Here is a 21063-nt window from a genome sequence, read left to right as displayed (position 1 = left end):
CCAAATATGTTTACGGTCATGTTTATGTTCCCATTATGAATGTTGGTATGACTTCTGAATTTTACGGTAATGTTTGTTATGTTATTTTTATGTTTAATTTTCATTGTGAATGGGCCTTTAGGGAATATATTATTTATTAAGAATGCCACGTTCGCTGTTTCATCGCCGACCACTATATTAAAATATTAAATTACATTTTAATTTCATTCTTTAAAGTGCACTATCGGCCGCCATAGGGATTTTTTTTTTCCTGTTATTTGGGAGCATTAGCAACTAAGGCCATATTGCTCCGGGATATGCGGTGGTCATTCCCTGACCTTTCCGCATCCTCCGTATTTGGTGGTGAGGGGCTCGAACCCTGATCTAATCAAGAAGCGTGTGCTACGCACTGCTGCTCCTTCCCACTTGGCTACAGAGGCACCCATAGGGGTTTGGCTGCCTGTGTGCATGCTAGCACTGCACACCTATCAGAAATGGCCCTGCAATTCAATCTGGGTTCAAACCTGGGTGTTCCACATCAAATCTCTGAGAAATCTGGATTCTGCATCCACTTACGACAAGTATTTCCTTGTCATAACTATTGATTTTGCTGGGGCATTCGACACCTTCTGGTGGACAAGCATCTTGGCCAGGCTAAGATGCGCCCACACACCAATTAACCTCTACCTAACAATCAAGTCCTACCTCTTGCGCAGAAAAATAAATGTCACCGCTGTTGTTGTTGTTATTTGAAAGCTATTGGCGCAAGAGCAGCTTAGGCTATAATGCGCCTAGCCTAGGTAGGAGAGTTTTGTATATCAGCATTTTTTCACTTTACTTGTGGTTTATGGCAGAACCAAGACTTTGCTATATATATTGTGTAGTTTCTCTATAAAAGGTGTACTTTTAATTTTATATGTTTTGAAAGTATCCAGTTAACTTGAGGAAGGAGAAAACTTCGGTTATATTTGGCCGGTCATCTAAAATTGTTTTAAGCATGAGATTGTTTTGTTTATTCATTATTGATTGAAAGGCTCTTTGACGTTCTCTATGAAATTTTGGGCAGTTCACCATGAAGTGATGTATAGTCAGCGAAACTTGACAGTTTTGGCATTGAGGGGGATCTTCACCTCTGAGTAGGTAACAGTGTGTCATATGTGTATGCCCGATTCGCAATCGAGCGAGGATCACTTCTTCCTGTCTATTCGATCGGAAGCTAGTAGACCATGGTCGAAGTGTTTCTTTTATTAGGCGAAGTTTGTTGTTAGTCTGATCTAGCCAGTGTTTTTGCCATTGTTTTATACTGCTTTGGTGGATCAAGGATTTGTAATCTGTATATGGCATTGTATGAAAGGCATAATCAGATGTGGAAGCTTCTTTTGCTGCTTTGTCTGCTCTTTCGTTTCCAGTTATTCCTGTGTGGCCTGGGATCCAGCAGAATCTGATATTGTGCTTTCTTTGTAATACCTTTGATACTGAAAATTGGATATGTTGTAGGATTGGATGTCCTTTGGTATTTGCGTTCTGCAAGGCAGTAACAGAGCTAAGCGAGTCCGTGAAAATAATGCTGTTTGCTATCTGTTTATGTTTGATGTGGTTTATAGCCATTGAAATGGCTTGTAATTCAGCAGTAAAAATACTGCATTCTTTTGGGAGTTGTTGGATGAAGGTACGATCCTCAAAATGAATTGCAGCTCCTACACAAGTCTCTGATTTAGACCCATCTGTATATATGAAAGTGTGATTTGGATATTGTTCTTTGTATGCTGCATATAACTGCTGGTAGTTTTTTCTGGATAGAGTGTTTTTCCCCCAGGTTTGAAAATACATATCATATATGGGTTGAACTATGCACCATGGTGGAATGGTCTGTGCAATTGCAGTAGCCACGTTGTCATAATCAAGCTCTCGGCTTAGCAGTAAATCTTTCAGACGGATGTTGGCAGGTCGATTCATCCGTGGATGGGCTTGGTATATGTTTTCCCAGTTATATGAAAACAGAAAGTCTCTATTTGGATGATCACTGATAGATTTTATCTTGACGGCATAGTGCAATAACAAGTTCTGTCGTCTAAGCTGTAATGAAGGTTCATGGGCTTCTGCATAAAGGCTTTGTACAGGTGAAGTTCGAAAAGCGCCGAGTGCTATACGGAGTGCACTGTGGTGTATGGGGTCTAACCATCTCAAAGCACTTGGTTTAGCCGAGTCGTAAACAGCTGCTCCATAATCTAGTTTAGCACGAACTATAGATCGATAAAGTTTGAGAAGTGTATATCGATCTGCTCCCCAAGTTGTTGCGGAAAGAACTTTGAGAATGTTTAATTTCTTTAAGCAAGAAAGCCTGAGTTGTTTAATGTGATCAAGGAATGTTAGTTTCTTATCCAAAAGAAGTCCTAAGAATCTTATGCTTGGTATTACTGGGATAATATGTCCGTCAAGTTTCAATTCGGGATCAGGGTGTAGGTTTCGTTTTCTACAGAAGTGTATACACGCAGTTTTTTGTGTGGAAATCCGGAAGCCATTTGTTTGAGCCCATTTGCTTATTTTGTTTATTGTTCCTTGTAGCTGACGTTCTATACTTTGCATATTCTGAGAGTGATAGGAAATGCTGAAATCGTCAACGTATAAAGCAGCGTCAACGATTCTTGGAATGTGCTCGGTTATTGTATTTATTTTAATAGCGAACAGGGTAGTGCTAAGCACAGACCCCTGAGGCACTCCTTCTTCTTGGATGAAAACCTTTGAAAGGATTGTCTGCAGCCTAACTTGGAATGTCCTGTGTTGCAAGAAATTTTGGATATATTTAGGAAGATGTCCACGTAAACCAAGGAGGTGTAGGTTTTGTAGGATTCCATAACGCCATGCCGTATCGTAAGCTTTTTCTATATCAAAGCAGATCATGATGTGATGTTCCTTGCGGATGAAGGCATTCCGTATACTGTTTTCTAGTTTTATAAGTAGGTCTAGTGTTGAGCGATTTTTCCTGAAACCATGCTGTGCCGGGTCGAGAAGATTATTACTGTTCAGATACCACATTAAACGAGCGTTGATGATTTTTTCCATAACTTTGCCTAGGCAACTTGTTAAAGCAATTGGACGGTAGTTGCGTGGATTGGAAAGATCCTTTCCCGGTTTTGGGAAGGCCAGAATTATTGCATGATGCCAACTATGTGGAAACTGGTTTTCTAGAAAGATTTTGTTGAACAGTTCAAGTAATGCCATTTGGGATTGGTGGTCAAGTTCCTTTATCATCATGTAGTGAATTTGGTCTGGTCCTACAGCGCTTTGCTTTGTCTGCGACAGAGCTGTTTTTAATTCATGGAAAGTTAACGGAAGGTTGTACTGTTCGTCATTTCTTGTGGAAAAATTCAGTTTGTGTTTTTCTATTCTTGCCTTGTATGTTTGAAAATTAGGAGTATATGATGTGGTTGCTGATGTTTTGGCAAAGGTTTCACCCAGTGCATTGGCTATTTCTGAAGGCTGTGCGGTGATTTGTCCATTCCAGTTTAGGATTGGGGGTGGATTAATCTGGTATCTGCCATTCATTTTTCTGATTTTATTCCAGACAGTTTGAGATGGTGTGGGACTTGTTAAAGTGGATGCAAATTTTATCCAGGATGCTTTGCTACTGGCTCTTCTAACGTACCTGGCTCGCGCTCGTGCCTTTTTGAATAATACTAGGTTCTCTGTAGTGGGACATCTTCGGAAATTATTCCAGGTTTTAATTCTCTCTCTTTTAGCGTGTGAACATTCTTCATTCCACCATGGTTTTGGATGTCTTGGAAGGTGTGGTGATGTTTTTGGAATAGTCTGCTCAGCAGCTTGGATTAGTTTATTTGTTACATATTGTACTGCTGCATCTAAAGGCTTTTGCTTGATAATATCTGCATCTAATTTTACAATGGATTTATACTGTTCCCAATCTGCTTCATTTACTTTCCATTTGGGATTTCTACGTGACTGACATGTGGTTCCTGATATCATGGAAATGATTATTGGATAGTGATCGCTGCTGAGAGGATCTCTGTGTACAGACCAATCAAGTATTGGAAATAATGTTGGAGAGCATAATGATAGGTCAATAGCTGTGCTGTTTCCCGATGGAAGATGCGTGTATGTATGTGTACCATCATTCAACAGGGTTAAGTCATTCTGTTCTATCCATTTTTCGATCTGTTTTCCTCTCCGGTCTATGGCTGTGTTTCCCCACATAGGACTGTGTCCATTGAGGTCTCCCAGTATACAGTAGGGTGGAGGTAACTGAGTTAATATATCTTCCAAGTCTTGTTGTTGTAATTCTTGGTTTGGGGGAACGTAAATTGTTATAATGGTTATGAGAGATTTAATGGCTATGCGTACTGCAACCGCCTCAAGGGTTGTGTTTAGTGGAAGAACTTGGGAAGGAATGTGTGATTTTACCAAAATTGCCACACCACCATGGGTCGTGCCACCTGTTACTCTGTCTTTACGGTATGTGATATAGTTCTTTACTGTGGGAGAGTCTTGAGGTCTGAGATACGTTTCTTGCAGGCAAAGACACAGCGGGGTATGCTGTGCAATCAGATCATATATATCATGTATATTAGTGCGGAAACCTCTGCAGTTCCATTGGATTATAATCCCCATTATTTGGTTTTCGAGAAAGTGTCAGACTGTTTCTTAGCTGTTGCTTTAAGCTTTTCAAGTTTATGTTTTTCCTTTGGAAAATATGGTTTGCCGGTATCCATCTCTTCTTCCGCAAAAATCTCTAGTACTGATTCCTCTGCTTGATTGGTCAATTCTGTATCCATTTGTTCTGTTGGCTTCTGGCTTATGACATTACGTTTTTCTGTGGCTTTTGTTTCTGTGTGTTTTGCATTCGGAGGTACAGATAGTGGTGTGTTTGTGACTTTCTCTTTTTGTTTTGGCTGGGATGTGAGTAGACCTCGTGCCCAGTCTGAAATAGACTTCTTTGGGGGAATCGTGAAATCTGTTTGCGTCTCTATTGTACGCCATTTCTTTATGACCTGTGCATAGGAAGGTCTGTTTAAAATAGTCGGGAGTACAGTTCTCTTAGCTTCTTGGTATGTTACGGAGTGTTCTACTTTATATCGTTGAATCTGCTTTTCTCTTTTCCAGAATTCGCAGTTCTTAGAATAGGCAGAATGATCCCCCTTACAATTTGGACACTTTGGTTGCTCGGCTGGACAGTTCTGATTGGTATGATCTTGAGATCCACAGTTGGAACAGATAGGGACTCCACGGCATGCCATTTGTGAATGACCATACTTTTGGCATTTAAAGCAGCGGAGAGGATTCGGAATGTATGGTCTGATGTTACAATTTAGAAACCCGGCCTTTACCGATGTAGGTGGTTTGGGAGTGTTAAAGGTCAGTATCAAATTTCTAGTTGGAGTAAGCATACCATCTCTAGTAACATTAATCCTTCTCACCGCAATGACGCCTTGATCTTCTAGCTCATTTTTAATTTCTTCTTCTGAGACACTAATAAGGTCCCATTCAGAAATTACTCCTTTTGATGTGTTTAGGCTGTTATGGGGAGAGACTGCTACTGGGATCCCTCCAAAAGTTCTCATCTGAAGCAGTCTTTCTGCATGTTTGGCACTGGCTGTCTCGACTAAAATGTCGCCTGATTTCAGTCTCTTGACATTTTTTGGTGTTCCAGCTACACTTTCTAGGCATTTTTGTATTACAAATGGCGACAGTTTTCCCAATGGCTGTTCTGATGTTGAGTGGAGGACTAGAAAGGTAGGTGCATGAAGCGATGTTATCTCCTTTTTTTGTCTTTTGGTAACATTTGTCTCATTATCCTCATTTTTCCGACTCAAAGGAGTCGGATCTTTGGGATCTGTGGTTGTGATGTTTGGATCATTCATGTTTGCTCCTTTTAGCCCTGGGAGTGAGAGCTTTTCCTCCCAGGTTTCCGGCCCCGCCACGGGGAGGCAGGAGCGGTGCCACCTAGTGACCAAGCGGAAGTTGATTAGTAGTTAGTAAACTAGAAAATAAATAAAAGAAAGGTGTCTTTCCTTTCTTAGGATTCTTTGTGCTGGTACTTTTCAGCAACTATATATATATATATGTACAATAGAGAATTTTCTTTAAACTCTATAAACGTGTATCACTATCACTTTAGAAATCGCTTTATAATCGCAGAGATATCGCCTGATCACTAGAAACGCTTGGCACTCGGGGCCAAAAAATGTCACCGCACTGTCGCTCATTCTTCCAATGAGACACAGCGAATTGAAACCACTGGACTTAAAAAAAATTGCATCCTGAGAATAACACCCACTGGATGGATCAATACCCACTGAGAATTGACATACTATTGCCAATTACTGACTTGAAACAATGAGTGATAAAACTGTTCACTGACGACCTACCTTTGTTGACTGCATGTGTCATACTTCGATCGGGAGCCAGCACATCCACTGGAGCTGCATCATAGTTGCCCTTGAGAAATGGAAACTTAGACCATCAACTCCTGTGACTTAGTCCTATAGAGGCAATTAAACTCGACCAAACCTCTCCAGACAATGGCCATTGATAATACCCAAGAAACACCCATTGGAGGCAAAATTACACTAAATGCCAGCCTCCCGAATGTACTTCATCTGGTATAATGCATCCATTACTTGAGTGATTGTTGACATTGGCAACCTGAACTGGGCGCTCTATCCCAGTTCACTTTTAACCCCTGTCCCTTGGGCAGGGGGGGTAAGGGGACGGTTTTTTGCATCCCCTCCCATCCCTGCTCCCCCTCTTCTTTTGGTGGGGATTGTGGCAATTTTATAGTGGTACTATTCTTCACAGAGGAGTTGAACTGATGTTCTAGTTACCGCCCTTTATGTATACACATATGTCCAAATGTACACATTAGCAGTAGTAAAGGCAAAGGCACATGATTCAAGAAAGCAAGCTAATTCAAGATAGCATCAGTCAAAAAAAAAAAAAAAAATCTTCTAATTTCATCCATCCACTCGCTCCAAATGTTTGTCTAGTTCCACCTTGAATCTGTTTAGGCTATCAACTTCTACGACAGATGGAAGTTTGTTCCAGCAATCAACCACACGCTGGCTAAAGGCAAACTTCCATACATCTATCCTACAATTTGAATTTATGCCCTCTCAGGCGATTATTCTGAGCATCCCATCAGCACTGAGTATGCTCAAACCATTCAAAGCTTTATCAACTCAATCAGATCACCTCGCCAGTGACTAGTTTCTAGACACTGTAATTTGCAAAACTTAAGCCTTTCTTCGTAAGAGCAACTCTTTGTTCTATTCACCAATCTTGTTGCCCTTCTCTGCACTCACTGCAGCAACTCTACATCCTAAAATGAGGCCTCCAGACCTGTATACATGTACTCAAGGTGTGGCCTGACCATTGCCTTATACGATGGGCTAAATACCTCCTTATCCCTGCAAGAAAAATTCCTGTATATCATTGAGATGACCCTTTCACCATTATTAAGGGAAAAAAAAAATGTTACCTTACTTTTCAGAAACCTGTTGTATTTATTGTCGAAAACGTGTGACTTGTTTGAGTAATATACAATTTAAATTTTTTAATTTTTTTAAAAGTTGCAGTGTACACTTTTTGCCATAGTAAATAACCATATATCAAGGATTACTTTGGAATCATTCAGTATATTTGCCATTCTGAACTGTGCAGGTAGTTCCTGATTTTACGAGTTAATTTGTTGCTGGCATATGCTCGTAAAACGTGAATTTATTCCCATAAACAATGTTAAAAACATGGGTTACATTCTCAACAATGAAATTAGTTAGCTAATTAGTTTATGTTTAAACAATGATTGATTTATCCAAAGAAATGAAAACAGCATGTAAAATCAAGTAAATTATAATTTAAAGAAACTGACTTAAATCGTTATCGGCATTTTCACAAATGCAATAAAGTTGAGTTTACTACTGTTGATAATTGCTTGTACAAAAAAAGCACAATAAAGTGCAAATTGTTTTATGGTTGTGACTTCCAGAAATGTGCTTTAGAAAAATATTACAAAACCATTCAAAATTGGTTCTTATAACAGAAAATATGATAACGATGAAATTGTAGTGCATTTAATAATTTGAATTGGTAACTAATACAATTTACATTATAAAATGAACTTTTGGAGAGATAAATAGTTTACTTATACAACAAAAATTTCAACTTCCAAGGGCTTGGAACGAATAACTAAAGAACAATGTGTTATTGGGTTCATATTACAATACGATGGAATGGATTAATATCATAAAGCGGGGCGCACTTATTGTATAGGTGCACAATTTGAAATGTGGGATTTATGAATGTTTAATATTAATTTTTTACAATTGATCTTTATATTTTCGATTTTGTTGATACTTGGAAAAAACTCGTAAACCTGGGAATTCGTTAAGCAGGAACTGCCCGTATACCATTCTTATTTTATCTTTTAGGCTGGAGATACATAAAGTTGTGCTACATTGCTCCTGTTTTACTTATAATTATGAAATGCATGTTCATTTAGTAGTTTTACAGTACATCAATCTTAAGCTATAATGCGCTAGTGTAATATGTCATATAAGTGTGCCCACAGGCCAATATGCATGTTGTACAGAATGCAAAACATTTCTCTCTCTCTCTATAGAAGAGGGATATTTTCCAACCTGAAATCACTAACTAGTCTGAATTAAAAAGGCCCTTTGGAATTCCCTGTATCTGACATGATTCTAATTCAGATCTCCCCAAGCAAGTGATAGTGGTGAAACCACTGTATTTATGGAGATCTGCAAGTTGTGTTTTAAGAAGTATGTGTATATGTAGTAAAAAGTTCTGTTTTTTTTTTATTAGGTTTTTAGTATACGTGTACATGTGCTACATACCTGTAAGTTTCTCTAATTAATGACTATTCTTAAACAGTAACTAATATGTATTTATTTTATAATAAAGAACAACTCTTCATTAATGTAGAACTTTTTTTTATTAATTTTTGAGGGACAGACATTTTAAATACAAACTGAACGCATAAATATAATAAACATGAAAGAAAAATGTTGCACAGAATTTCCTGTTTAATATTTATATGCTCTGCGATGGAAAGAGATCGGTATCTCACATAAGAAGGCCTCATTAACGTTGAAATAAGTCATATGTGACATGCTAACATCCTGTCATAAGATATGACACCTAGCAAAGAAAATGGATTCTGCGAAGGAATTAACAAGACATATTTATCCAATTATGGATAGTCAATAAATTTACACTATTAAAAAAAACTTCTTCTTCCTGAGTTGTAAATTACAGAACACAAACAGAAATGTTACAAATACATAAAAATACATTTCTGATTAATGATCAAATAATAATTACCAATCGGAGGATTTACAATTTGCGCATTTTGTAGAGCAGGACTCAACTTTTTCTAGAAATAAATGTATATTACAGAAGAAAGTTATTTTACAATATTGTATATTGGATACACTGCAGACAATGCAGTGGCCTCACTTATAAAATGTTATAAACATGTGTAGTGCTCATATTGACAGAGGGTGGTACAGTTTTATCACAAGGTCTGTTTGCTGGTAATGGCAGTGATCATGACTTGGCATAGGCTAAGATTGGCAACTCCAAAATAACTATCCTTCCCTGAAGAACAGTCCAACAGAAGTGAAGAAAATAATTTCATAAATAAAATATACCAGCAAAGGTAACTGTCCAGAAGTGTACACCCTTGCATAGCTCAAAAAAAGTTATTTCACTTAAAAACAAATACTATCATGTTGGCTGAACGTTAACAAAATGTGATTTCATATCATATTTGTAACAGTCAACAAAAGGCAGTACACCAAACCTATTTACATAACAATTTCCAATATCTTTCTCAACGCTGACAATACAAACTTTTACAAAAGTCCATCGAAGGCTCTGGTTCAGTCAAACTGATTCAAGTATTTCACATTGTCTACACTTTATTTGTAAAAATTTAACTTCAATAACACTTCTCAAGTAAGGCGCACAACTAAGACACCTATCAAGAAGTCCAGCATATATTCACAACAAAATGGCACAGTCCCTGATGTTATGAATTCCACGTATTTGTCTTCAAAGAGAATGATAACATCGATCCTTTGCATGACAAAAATATGCATAAATATGTGAAGGCGGAAATGGTTCCAACAAATGACAAGTCTTGTATCTTATTTGTGGCAGGCCACTTTTTTTTGGTGCTAATAATTTACTAGTGCCTTTTACTTTGTACTCTATTTTTGATGTTAACAGTTAATGAAGCGAATATAATTATTTATCAAAGATGAGTTGCTGTCATGATGTACTTGCAGAATGTGGAACCTAATATATAAAAAAAGAAGAAACAGGAATCAATATATATATGATGGCATTAATACAAGAAACAAGTAATAACCAAATTAACTAAAAGAATTTCAGCATATTTATCAATTTCTAGTTGCTTATTTTTACACTAATTCTTCATTTTAGATGAGGGATGTACTTGAAAGTCATTCGTACAGTAAAAATTGTTAAACAAAATGAATTTCCAATTAACTTAAATGAAATAAAGCAAAGTAAATATATAGTATGTGTATGTATGTAATTATCATAAACAATAATTTTAAATGAGCAGTAATAAATTAAAAACAGAGTATAAAAGAAAAAAAAAGAGAATCAAAATGATATTAATTTAATGGTTGAAGCTGAACCAATCTAAGGTTGTGAGGCCATTTGGCGTCACAACCAACATCCAACAACTCCATGTGGAGTTGCTGGATCCCTCAGTCTGAATAACATATTCAGCAACATCTACTCAGTTTGTTTCTTTATTTATAAGCCTTAGGCTTACTTGCACCATATGGCCATTACTAATAGTTCTTATTGAAAAAAAAGGGAGTCCAACTTTTTGTTTATTTCAAGGCTATATTCCACATGAGTCATCTTTCAAAAGTGTAGGGAAGTTGTATAAGGCAAAGCAGGAACTTGAAAAAAAAATTCTCCCTCTTCAGTTTTCTGACAGTCTGCAGTATGTCCAAGGGTTCAGGGTATTGACAACAGATAGGACAACATATACACAACTTGGCATTTTTTTGCTTGTAGTGAAAATTTACTATGTATGTGGAAAAAGGAGCACTGATTTTTCAAATGTGTTAACACAAAATCTGAAATTTGTTTATAAAACAAGGGCACAGTGTATAAAAAATAAATTTTTATATTACAACCTTGGAAAAATGAATTACAATCCATCACTATAACAGGATTCCAACATCTATAAGCATCACTATAAAAAAATTAGTTGCAATACATAAAAACCAAACCTAAATAGAGGTTAATGTCTGAAATGTGGTAACCGTGGTACCTGGAGATTAATCAAGCAGGGATAAAGGGAGAATGCATTAGCAGGTGTACCTGTTTATTTTTGAATAAAATACTTATAGTTAAGTTATTAACTACATAAGTATTTTATTCTATTATTCCTTGGACTGATGATCAAAATTTGGAAACGAAAAACCTGGCATCATTGAAGTGATTTTGTAGCTTCAGTAATATTCTATTAAAAAATAAAGAAATAAAATAAGGATAAAAAATAATCAGGAAACATAATACACAAAATATTTTTTAAAAGATTATTTCTTATAGTTTTTTAGGAACAAAAATAAAAACTTTCAGATCTCTACCTTCATATGATTGAGAGAAAAAGAGAGAGAGATCAATTTTCCACGGCTTTTGTGGCCAAGGGAAAGTTTTCTGTCAGAACACCTTCAACTGCCGTGAAATCCATGCAAAAAAAAAAAAAAAAAAAAAAAAAAAATTTTACAAAATAAACATGTTTTATTCAGGATGCAAAGTTTCAATAATAATCTCAAGTGGCATGTAAGGTGTGAATTCATCCAGCAAACTTGAGATAGGAGTTAAGCCAGTTTTAAGTTTTTCATCTTTTTGAATAAGATACACTTCCTGTATTGTATTGCGTCCACTGACTGTACTCTGAAACATCAATTAAAAGTGGAAATTATGGACAAAATTCCCTGTAGCTGTGTTCTGATAGCTTTAATAAATACTGTATTCTTTAGTGTTTTAAATTTTAGTCTGTTCTTTAACATTACAAGATTGTGATCACTTCTGCATCTGGGTAAGCTATGGACTTTCTGACTTGATATCTTTCTTTTACTAGGATATAATCTAGCTGATATCTATTTGAGTCTCCTGGGTGCATCCATGTATACCTTCTTTTGGGAACTTGGTACCATGTATTTGTGATGATGAGTTTCTCTTGTCTGCAGAAATCTACAAGGCACTGCTCTCGCATAAATAAAAGATAAAATAAATAAAAAATAAAGAATACTTTAATAGAGTACAAAATTAGAAAAGCAAAGAATAATGAACATGGACATAAAAACACTTGGAAAAGTTTGCCATGATCTATCATTCAAATTTTGCTCTACTCTTTTTTTGTTCATAGGGAAACACAAACAATATGGCCCCAAGATGATATACTCCTCACTTTAGAAAACAGTAAAGTTCAACTAATATAAAGATTACTGAAAACTAATATCAATAAAGTAAATAAATGCATGAAATGTCAACTCTGACTTGCATTACTGACGGAATCAGAAGTTAAAAATATGAACCAACACACCACCTTTCCTTGTTAACAATTTAGTAAATGCCACTAACAGGTCTATAATTACTTGTGTTGCCCTTTGATCCTCCTTTGTGAATTGGCGTTAACATTTGCACATCGCCAGTCCATGGGTACTTCCACTGAGTCCAAGGAAGCTCTCATAATTATGGCTAGGAGTTTGCTTACGTCCTTTACTGCAAACTTTAATATAACTGGATAGATCTCATCCATCCATGTTGCCGTTTTTATGTTTATTTTCAACAATTTCTCCTCCACTTTCTTCTCAGTTATTACAAAATCATTTAGCTGACTGCCAGAGTTTAATTCACCTCTGGCATTCCCTTCCCTGAATAACTCTCATGTGTGAATATAGATGCAAAATACTCATTTAGTTGGTTAGCCACCTGAGCAGGATCATCGACAGTTGAACCATCAATATCCAGTGGACCAATCTGATTCATCCCTTTCCTTTTAGAGTTTCCATAGATAAAGAACTTTTTGCTGTTTTTCTTTGCATCCTTTGCCAAAGATTTCTCATAATCTGCCTTTGCTTGCCTAATCTCCTTTGTGACTTGGTTACAGACCATCTTATATTTATCATAGGCTTCCATGTCACTCATTAATAGTAGTAGTAGCAGTGGCATGTGATGCAAGAAAGCATGTGTATGAGCTTATGCAGCATCAGACAAAAAAAAAAAAAAAAAAAAAACACACACCATTCCCTCCTAATGCCTGTCCAGTTCCTCCTTAAATTTATTCAACCTATCAACTTCCATGACAGATCGAAGTTTGTTCCAGCAATTAACCACCTGCTGGCTAAAGGCAAATTTCCGCACATCTAGTCTACGCCTGTCTTTTCTTAATTTGAATTTATGCTCCCTTAGGTTCGTAATTTGAACAAGTGGAAGGATCACAACAGAATTCAGCGTGCTCAACCCATTCAAGGCCTTATATACCCCAATCAGATCACCGTGCAGGTGCCTAGTCTCCAGCCACTGCAATTTGCAGAACTTAAGCCTCTCTTGGTAAGAGGATCCCTTCATTCCCCTCACCAATCTTGTTGCCCTTCTCTGTACACGATCAAGTAAATCTACATCCTTCCTAAAATGAGGCCTCCAGACCTGTATGCAGTACTCAAGGCGTGGCTTGACCATTGCCTTATACAAAGGGATAATCACCTCCTTTTCCCTGCAAGCAAAATTCCTATATATCATTGACAAAACCCCATGACCAGCCCTGGCTGGCCTGTCTGCATTGCTCAGAAAAATTCATATCTGCCTGCAAATTACTCCCAGGTCTTTTTCATTTTCTAGCACCTTAAGTGTAGTACCACACAGTTCGTACGTTTCTCTGGGGTTACTTCTACCCATATGCTGTACTTTGCATTTGTCAAGGTTAAACTTCAGCTTCCACTTCTTAGCCCATCTGCCCAAATTATCTAGATCCTGTAGCAGTAGCACACTGCCAACCTTTGTATCATCTGCAAACTTCGACATTAAGCCTGATATACCTTCATCAATATCATTAACAACAGTGGACCCAACACCGAACCCTGTGGGACTCCACTAATAACATTAGTCCATGAAGAGCAGCACCCACTGATTACCACCTTCTGTCTTCTCCCACTTAACTATCCTTTTATCCACTGTAGCAACTTACCCTTAATACCATTTTGCTCCAATTTGTACAATAGTCTTTCATGTGCAACAGTGTCAAAACTTTCCTGAAATTCAAATAGATGATATCAAAATTATTTTTTGCATCCAGTTCCTTTGTAACCACATCATAATATACTATCAAATTTGTCAGACAAGACTTTCCCTTAACAAACCCATGCTGTGTCTGAATTATTGCTGCAGTCTTGTCTAGATGATCCTGCAATACATCTTTAATCAGTGACTCCATTATTTTACCCGGAACAGAAGTTAAACTAACTGGTCTGTAATTACTCGTGTCACCCTGCGATCCCCCTTTCTGAATTGGGGATACAGTTGCATATCTCCAGTCCGTGGGAACCTCCCCCGAGTCCAAGGATGCTCTCATATGTATCCCATGCATTTTTCTTCTCTGCCTCATGTCTCATTAGTTCATCTGACATCCATAGACCTAAACCTTCGACAATGTCTTAGTTGGTATGTAAAGCCTAGTAGCTTCCAAGATTAATTCTTTGAATGCCTCCTATTTTGAATTTGCTGTTGGTAACATCATCAGTTGGTCCGACTGTATAGAATTTAAATACTGTCTCAGACCACCGTAGTCGCCTTTACAAAAACCCTTCCCTTTACCCCTGATGTTAGTTACCTCTGAGTAAATCCCACTTCCGCACAGTGTGATTACTGCTACCTAGTGGTTCCTTTATCTGCAGATTCTCAATGCATGAAGAATCACTATTCATAATCAGATCAAGAGTATTATTTCCTCTTCTTGCTTCCAAAAGTGCTGATGTAGAAAACAATCATGCAATAAATCCACAAAAGCCTTGCTAGTTGTCCGAGTTACCAACCCACAAATTCCAGTCAATATCCGGGAAATTAAAATCTCCTATTACAAGACTCTGATTTACTGGCCCACTATTTCCCTGTACAGTTTCTTATTATATTCATCAGAGTCATTAGGCCTATAACACACTCCTACTCTCAATTTTGATCTCGCAGTGCTTATGTCACACAAACTGATCGACACTGCACTGTCCAGCGATGCTGACTGGCTGCACTTCCTTGGATTTTGTGTGTTTAACTAATAGCATAACCCCTCCTCCCTTCCTATACACATTACACTCCCCAAATTCCAGTTCTGCATTCTGCATTCCTTATATCTGTGTGACACCACATCTCTGATATCCCAACAATATCTGCCTTTGATGTTTTGACCAACACCTCAAATTCATTTACCAAACTCCTAGCACTGGTGTATACGCAAGTATACATGCACCTGTATACATGCAACAAGAGGAACAAAGGGGTGTGCTTACGAAGAAGGCTTAAGTCTGCAAGTTGCAGCATCTGGAGACTAGGCACCTGCAAGGTGATTTGATTAAGGCCTTGAATGGTTTGAGCAGACTCAATGCTGACAGGATACTTCCACTTGTTCAAATTAAGAACCTACAGCCTGTTTTTCAACAGATTCAAATGGAGGAAAGAAAGTTGTAGAATAAATGTGCAGAAGTAGCTGATTGCTGGAACAGACTTATCTGTTGTAGTAGAAGTTGACAGTTTAAATAAATTTAAACTAAACTAGACAAGCATTTGGAGTGACTGGATGGGTGAAATGGGAAGGTTTTTTCTTCCCCCCATTGGCTGATGCTGTATAAGTTTGCTTTCTTGCACCATATGCCTCAAGTAATGCTAACAGGAATGATTTCTCACGAGTTAAAACTGAAAGTAGGTGCTGTAATCATGCTACTACGGAATCTTATGCCATCAAGGGGACTCTGCAAAGGATCAAGATTGATAATTAAGCATCTACAAAGACATCATAGAAGCTCACATAGATGGATTGAACTTAGATGCTGGTCTCATACCATGAATACCTCTTATTCCATCTGATACAAATATTCCTTTCAAATTCAAAAGAAGACAGTTTCCTATAGTTTAGCATTTTCAATGACCATCAACAAGTCACAGGGACAGACTTTTGAAAGAATATTCTTATACCTTCCGAAACCTGTATTCAGTCACAGGCAAACATAAATTGGTTTCTCAAGAGTTAGATCAATCGACTCATTAAGTGTTGTATCTGAGAAGAACGAAATTTTTAATTGTGTTTATAATGAAATTTATGAATAAATAAATGAAATGTGTTGATATTACATTAATAAACTTTAAGATATAATGCTGATGGCTTGTGTTAAACCAGGCACAACTAGTTCTTTCTAATCGGTTAGTAATTACCTTGTGAACAACTTGTAGATGTAGGACAACAAGCTAATGTAAATAGGCAACAAAAACAGCTTCAAAATATATCACAACTTATTATCATAGCCAAGCAGGTCTATAATTTCCAATTTATCTCTTTTCTTATGCAGCTAAACTATGATTGCATTATTCCACTCCTTAGGGCCATGCCTTTTCTAATGCATTTTGTGAAGTCGTGCCAGTTTGTGTAATGTCTCTTCCTCCCAATTTTAAAAACTTTACAATAACTTCATCTTTGCCTGGGGTTTTCTGATTCTTCATTTTCTTCAATGCATGTTCTAATACCAACACATAACGACATACCAATATCCTCATCACAAAGGATATTGGTATGTCATTTATGTGTTGCTAATTTGTGATCCATCTTCCCCACTGCTGGCATTATTTCTTCATTCCTTATAATTCTTTACAGTAGTCTTCTGTTATTTGAATTATGCCTTCTCTTCTATTTATAAATACACCATCACTATTTTTCAGTTTCAGTATCATTTGTCTTTCTGTTCATGACTGCTGATTTAAGTCCTTTGTTTTCCCTTAATGCTTGTTCTACTTTTTTTGTGCTAAATCTTCTTATGCCCTCTCTGAGTCTCTTTCTAATGGCTTTGCATAACTCAGTATACTCAATTTTGTCCTTGTCTGTGTTTAGCTTACTCTTTATTTGGTCATATTTGGTTCATCATGACAAGTGTTTCTCGACTAATTTTTTCTTCTCTGATTTATCACTTTCAGAAAGTTGTTACATTCCTCATTAATATATTGGTCCCGAAAGGTCTGCAGAAGCTCAAACTTGTTCTTAAGTTCCAGTACATACTGCTTTTTCTCTTCTGTTATCTCAAAGACCTTCATATTATTTACTTCAGTCTGTGTTTTTTCTTTCTTTTCTTACATCTATATCATGTGCATCTTACCATTCTGTGATCACTTCCAACATTCACATTGTTCAGGACGGTAACATCATTCATAATATACCTTCTGTTACTGAGGATGAAGTCAATTTTATTAGTTGTTAATCCATTTGGGCTCTTCCATGTCCACTTTCTGTCCACCATTTTCTTGAAAAAAGTGTTCATTATTGACATTCCTCGAAATTCTACAAATTCCGCAAGTCTGTTGCCTCTTTCACCAATTTCAGAATTTTCTATAGTTTCCTTTTTGGCTGTTTTGTGTCTTTCGAACCTTAGCATTGAAGTCCCCCATAATAATGGTATAGAGAGTTTTCTGTTCATCTAGAAGTCTCTCAATTTTGATGTACATTTCTTCAACCTCTTCATCATCATGGCTCGATGTTAGTGCATACATCATTATAATCTTTAGTTTGTACCAATTAGAAATCCTGAATAGTAGGTCTTGACACCCTTGGTAGTGTATTTTTGAATTGCAAAATAGTTTATATCTTTATGGATCAGAAAGCCAACTCCACCTTCGCTCTTTTCACTGCTTCCATTGGTGTACAGCAGATTTCCACTTGATAAACTTATAAGTGATTCACTTCTTCTTGTTTCAGCCAAGCTGATGATGATATTCCAATTCATACTTTCTTTTCTAATTCCTTTTCCAGCTCTAATATCGTATATTCACCAATGAGCAATCTTACATTGTAACGGGCCAAGTTCAGTTTCCACGCACGGCAGCCGGAGATTCTTATTACCCTCTGCTTCCACTCTGATCCTCTTGCTGCAGTAGGGGGGGGGGGGGGGGGTTGAAAGCCACTGGGGATTGAGGGCCATTTGTTTCATCGTGTTGTAATGTGCTGGATGGATTGGTCTATTCCTCTTCACTCTTACAAGACGGCTTGAAGAGAACCATTCTACTCATTCATTGCTAGCAAAGTGACGTAACAGGGCTTACCATTGAGAAGGGGTGCACGAGTGGATTTTAGAGAGCCAGGAAAACCAGACTTCTCCTAAATCTTCTGAAATAGAAAGATACTGGATCCATCAGTGTTTTAGACCGAGTGTTTCATAACACACAGAATGCCTGTTCCCCCTCTAACCCCATAGGGATATAGCAATTCAACTTTGTGCCTTTTGGTTTCTAATGAGATGAATTTGTTCCAGGAAATGTAATCCCTTTTGTTCTATCATTTATTTCAGCCATAACTGTCATTTATCTTTAGGATTTTTAATTCACAATTTGTGAGTATGTGTATCAAAGGAGACAAGGTAATCTCAGTAGAACTGCATATGTTAGCTAACACATGCTGTGATGCCGAGTTTTGATGCACATTCTCACAAATTGAAAATAAAAAGTCATTTCTTTTTATTTCAATGCAGAGCAGTGTTTCTTCTTTTCACTTAATACTTTTGTAATACACTTATCTAAGTAAAATAATAACATACTTACAGGATGCAAAATAAAGTTATCATACACTTCCATGAGGTCATCCATAGTATATTCTTCTAATACTACAAAATCATCCAGTACATGGCTGTTTTTCCTAGCACAGTCTAAACAATGAACCACATGTTTCTTATCCACTTCTTTTACAAACAATATATTGAACACCTCGACCTACATAAGAGGGGAAAAAAATATAATAATAAATAAAAAAAATAAAAAAATAATATATATATAATTACTACAGTAAGAGTGTATATGTACAATATAAGTGCTGAAAGTGTCTTCAGACCAAAAGAGCAGGTGTATGATAAGACTTTAGCATAAAAGTATGAGAGTACAAAGTGAGCCATTAGGCAAAAAGAACCTATAAAGACTAATGAGCTGGTTTACTTTGCGATACCCTATAAATAAACATAATTAGCAATAAAATAATAAAAATATAAAATAATAATTATCAGACTAATTATTAATAATAGGATATCTTGAATGGTACTTTAACGAGGGCTAGCACCATTCAATATATCCAATCAATAATTAGCAAGGCTATCTGTTTCATTTGCCTGTATAACTAGGTCCAAATTATCACAATTATAAGCATATCAGCAATCTACATTTAAATTTAACAGCAAACAGGCAAAATAACAGCTAGCCAGACAGATAGCTTTGAAACAAATAATACAGAAAATGAAAGCCAACAATAAATTTCATGTGATTTGTGGTGTATATGTTATATTCCTGCAAAAAATAATGCTTATGTGACATAAGGGAGAAGGGAAGTAAGAATAAGGAAGGCCATAGCACCTCAATTTCCCTCGAATTACTCTAATACTGAAGTACTGAAGCCTGGATAGATCCCATCCCGGGGTGGATGGGATCTATCCAGTTATATTAAAGGAGGCAGCAAAGGAAGTAAGCAAACCCTTAGCCATAATTATGAGAGCTTCCTTGGACTCAGGGGAGGTACCCATAGACTGGAAATGTGCAAATGTGACCCCAATTCACAAAGGAGGATCAAAGGCTGACACAAGTAATTATAGACCTGTGAGCTTAACTTCTGTTCCAGGAAAATTAATGGAGGCACTGGTTAAAAAAGCACTGCAGGATCATTTAGACAAGACTTCAGTTATAGCTCAGACACAGCATGGTTTTGTTAATGGGAAGTCTTGCCTGACCAACTTGATTGGATACTATGATGCAGTCACAAAAGAACTGGATGCAGGGAATAACTTTGATATTATATACTTGGATCTTAGAAAGGCTTTTGATACTGTTGCACATGGAAGACTGCTACACAAATTGGAGCAGTGTGACATTGGAGGCAAATTGCTGCTATGGATAAAGGGGTGGTTGAGGGGGAGAAGACAGAGAGTGGTAATCAATGGACACTGCTCATCTTGGACTAATGTTATTAGTGGAGTCCCTCAGGGCTCAGTGTTGGGTCCATTGTTTTCTGTATTTATAAATGATATTGATGATGGTATATCAAGCTTAATGTCCAAGTTTGTAGACGATACAAAGGTTGGCAGGGTTGTTAAGGACACTACTGACAATATACTGCTGCAACAGGATCTGGAAAGGTTGAGCAGATGGGCTGAGAGGTGGCAAATGAAGTTTAACATTGACAAATGTAAAGTACTACACATGGGAAACAGCAACCCCAGAGCAACGTATCAACTCTGTGGTACTACACTGACAGTGGTAGAGAATGAAAGGGACTTGGGGGTGGTTGTGCAGGCAGATATGAAGTTCTCTGAGCAGTGCAGACGGGCTGCAAGAGTAGCTCATGGAGTATTGTCAATGATATACAGGAATTTTTCCAGCAGGGATAAGGAGGTGATTATTCCATTGTATAAGGCAATGGTCAGGTCACACCTAGAGTACTGTATACAGGTCTGGAGGCCTCATTTCAAGAAAGATGTAGAGCTGCTGGAACGAGTACAGAGAAGGGCAACAAGATTAGTGAATGGAACAAAGGGGTGCTCTTACGAAGAAAGGCTTAAGTTTTGCAAATTACAGTGTCTGGAGACTAGGCACCAGCGAGGTGATCTGATAGAGGTGTATAAAGCCTTGAATGGTTTAAGCATGCTCAATGCTGATGGGATTCTTCCTCTAGCTCAGAAAAATCACCTGAGAGGGCATAAATTCAAATTGAGGAAAGACAGATGTAGGATAGACGTGCAGAAATTTGCCTTTAGCCAGCGGGTGGTTGGTTGG

The 21063-nt window shown here is 37.3% G+C and overlaps 1 protein-coding gene across 5 annotated transcripts in view; it reads right to left on the bottom strand.

The window, feature by feature from the left end:
• Window positions 1–9360: 9360 nt before the first annotated feature.
• The window catches only part of Utx (Utx histone demethylase), a 758689-nt gene continuing 746986 nt past the window's right edge, over window positions 9361–21063 (bottom strand). For all 5 annotated transcript variants that reach the window (XM_090377749.1, XM_090377755.1, XM_090377761.1 and 2 more), the window contains 2 exons: window positions 18853–19020; window positions 9361–10311 (listed from right to left, as the gene is read on the bottom strand). In XM_090377749.1, coding sequence (XP_090233875.1) covers window positions 10285–10311; window positions 18853–19020 — 195 coding nt within the window. In that variant the 3' untranslated portion in view covers window positions 9361–10284. The remainder of the gene's footprint in view (window positions 10312–18852; window positions 19021–21063) is intronic.

This window comes from Mastigoproctus giganteus, chromosome 1, assembly GCF_048544385.1.
Source record: "Mastigoproctus giganteus isolate SK-2022 chromosome 1, ASM4854438v1, whole genome shotgun sequence".
In the NCBI taxonomy this organism is placed as follows: domain Eukaryota; kingdom Metazoa; phylum Arthropoda; class Arachnida; order Uropygi; family Thelyphonidae; genus Mastigoproctus; species Mastigoproctus giganteus.
The sequence above is the reverse complement of the archived record's forward strand: the minus strand, read 5'-3'. Positions and strand labels throughout refer to the sequence as shown.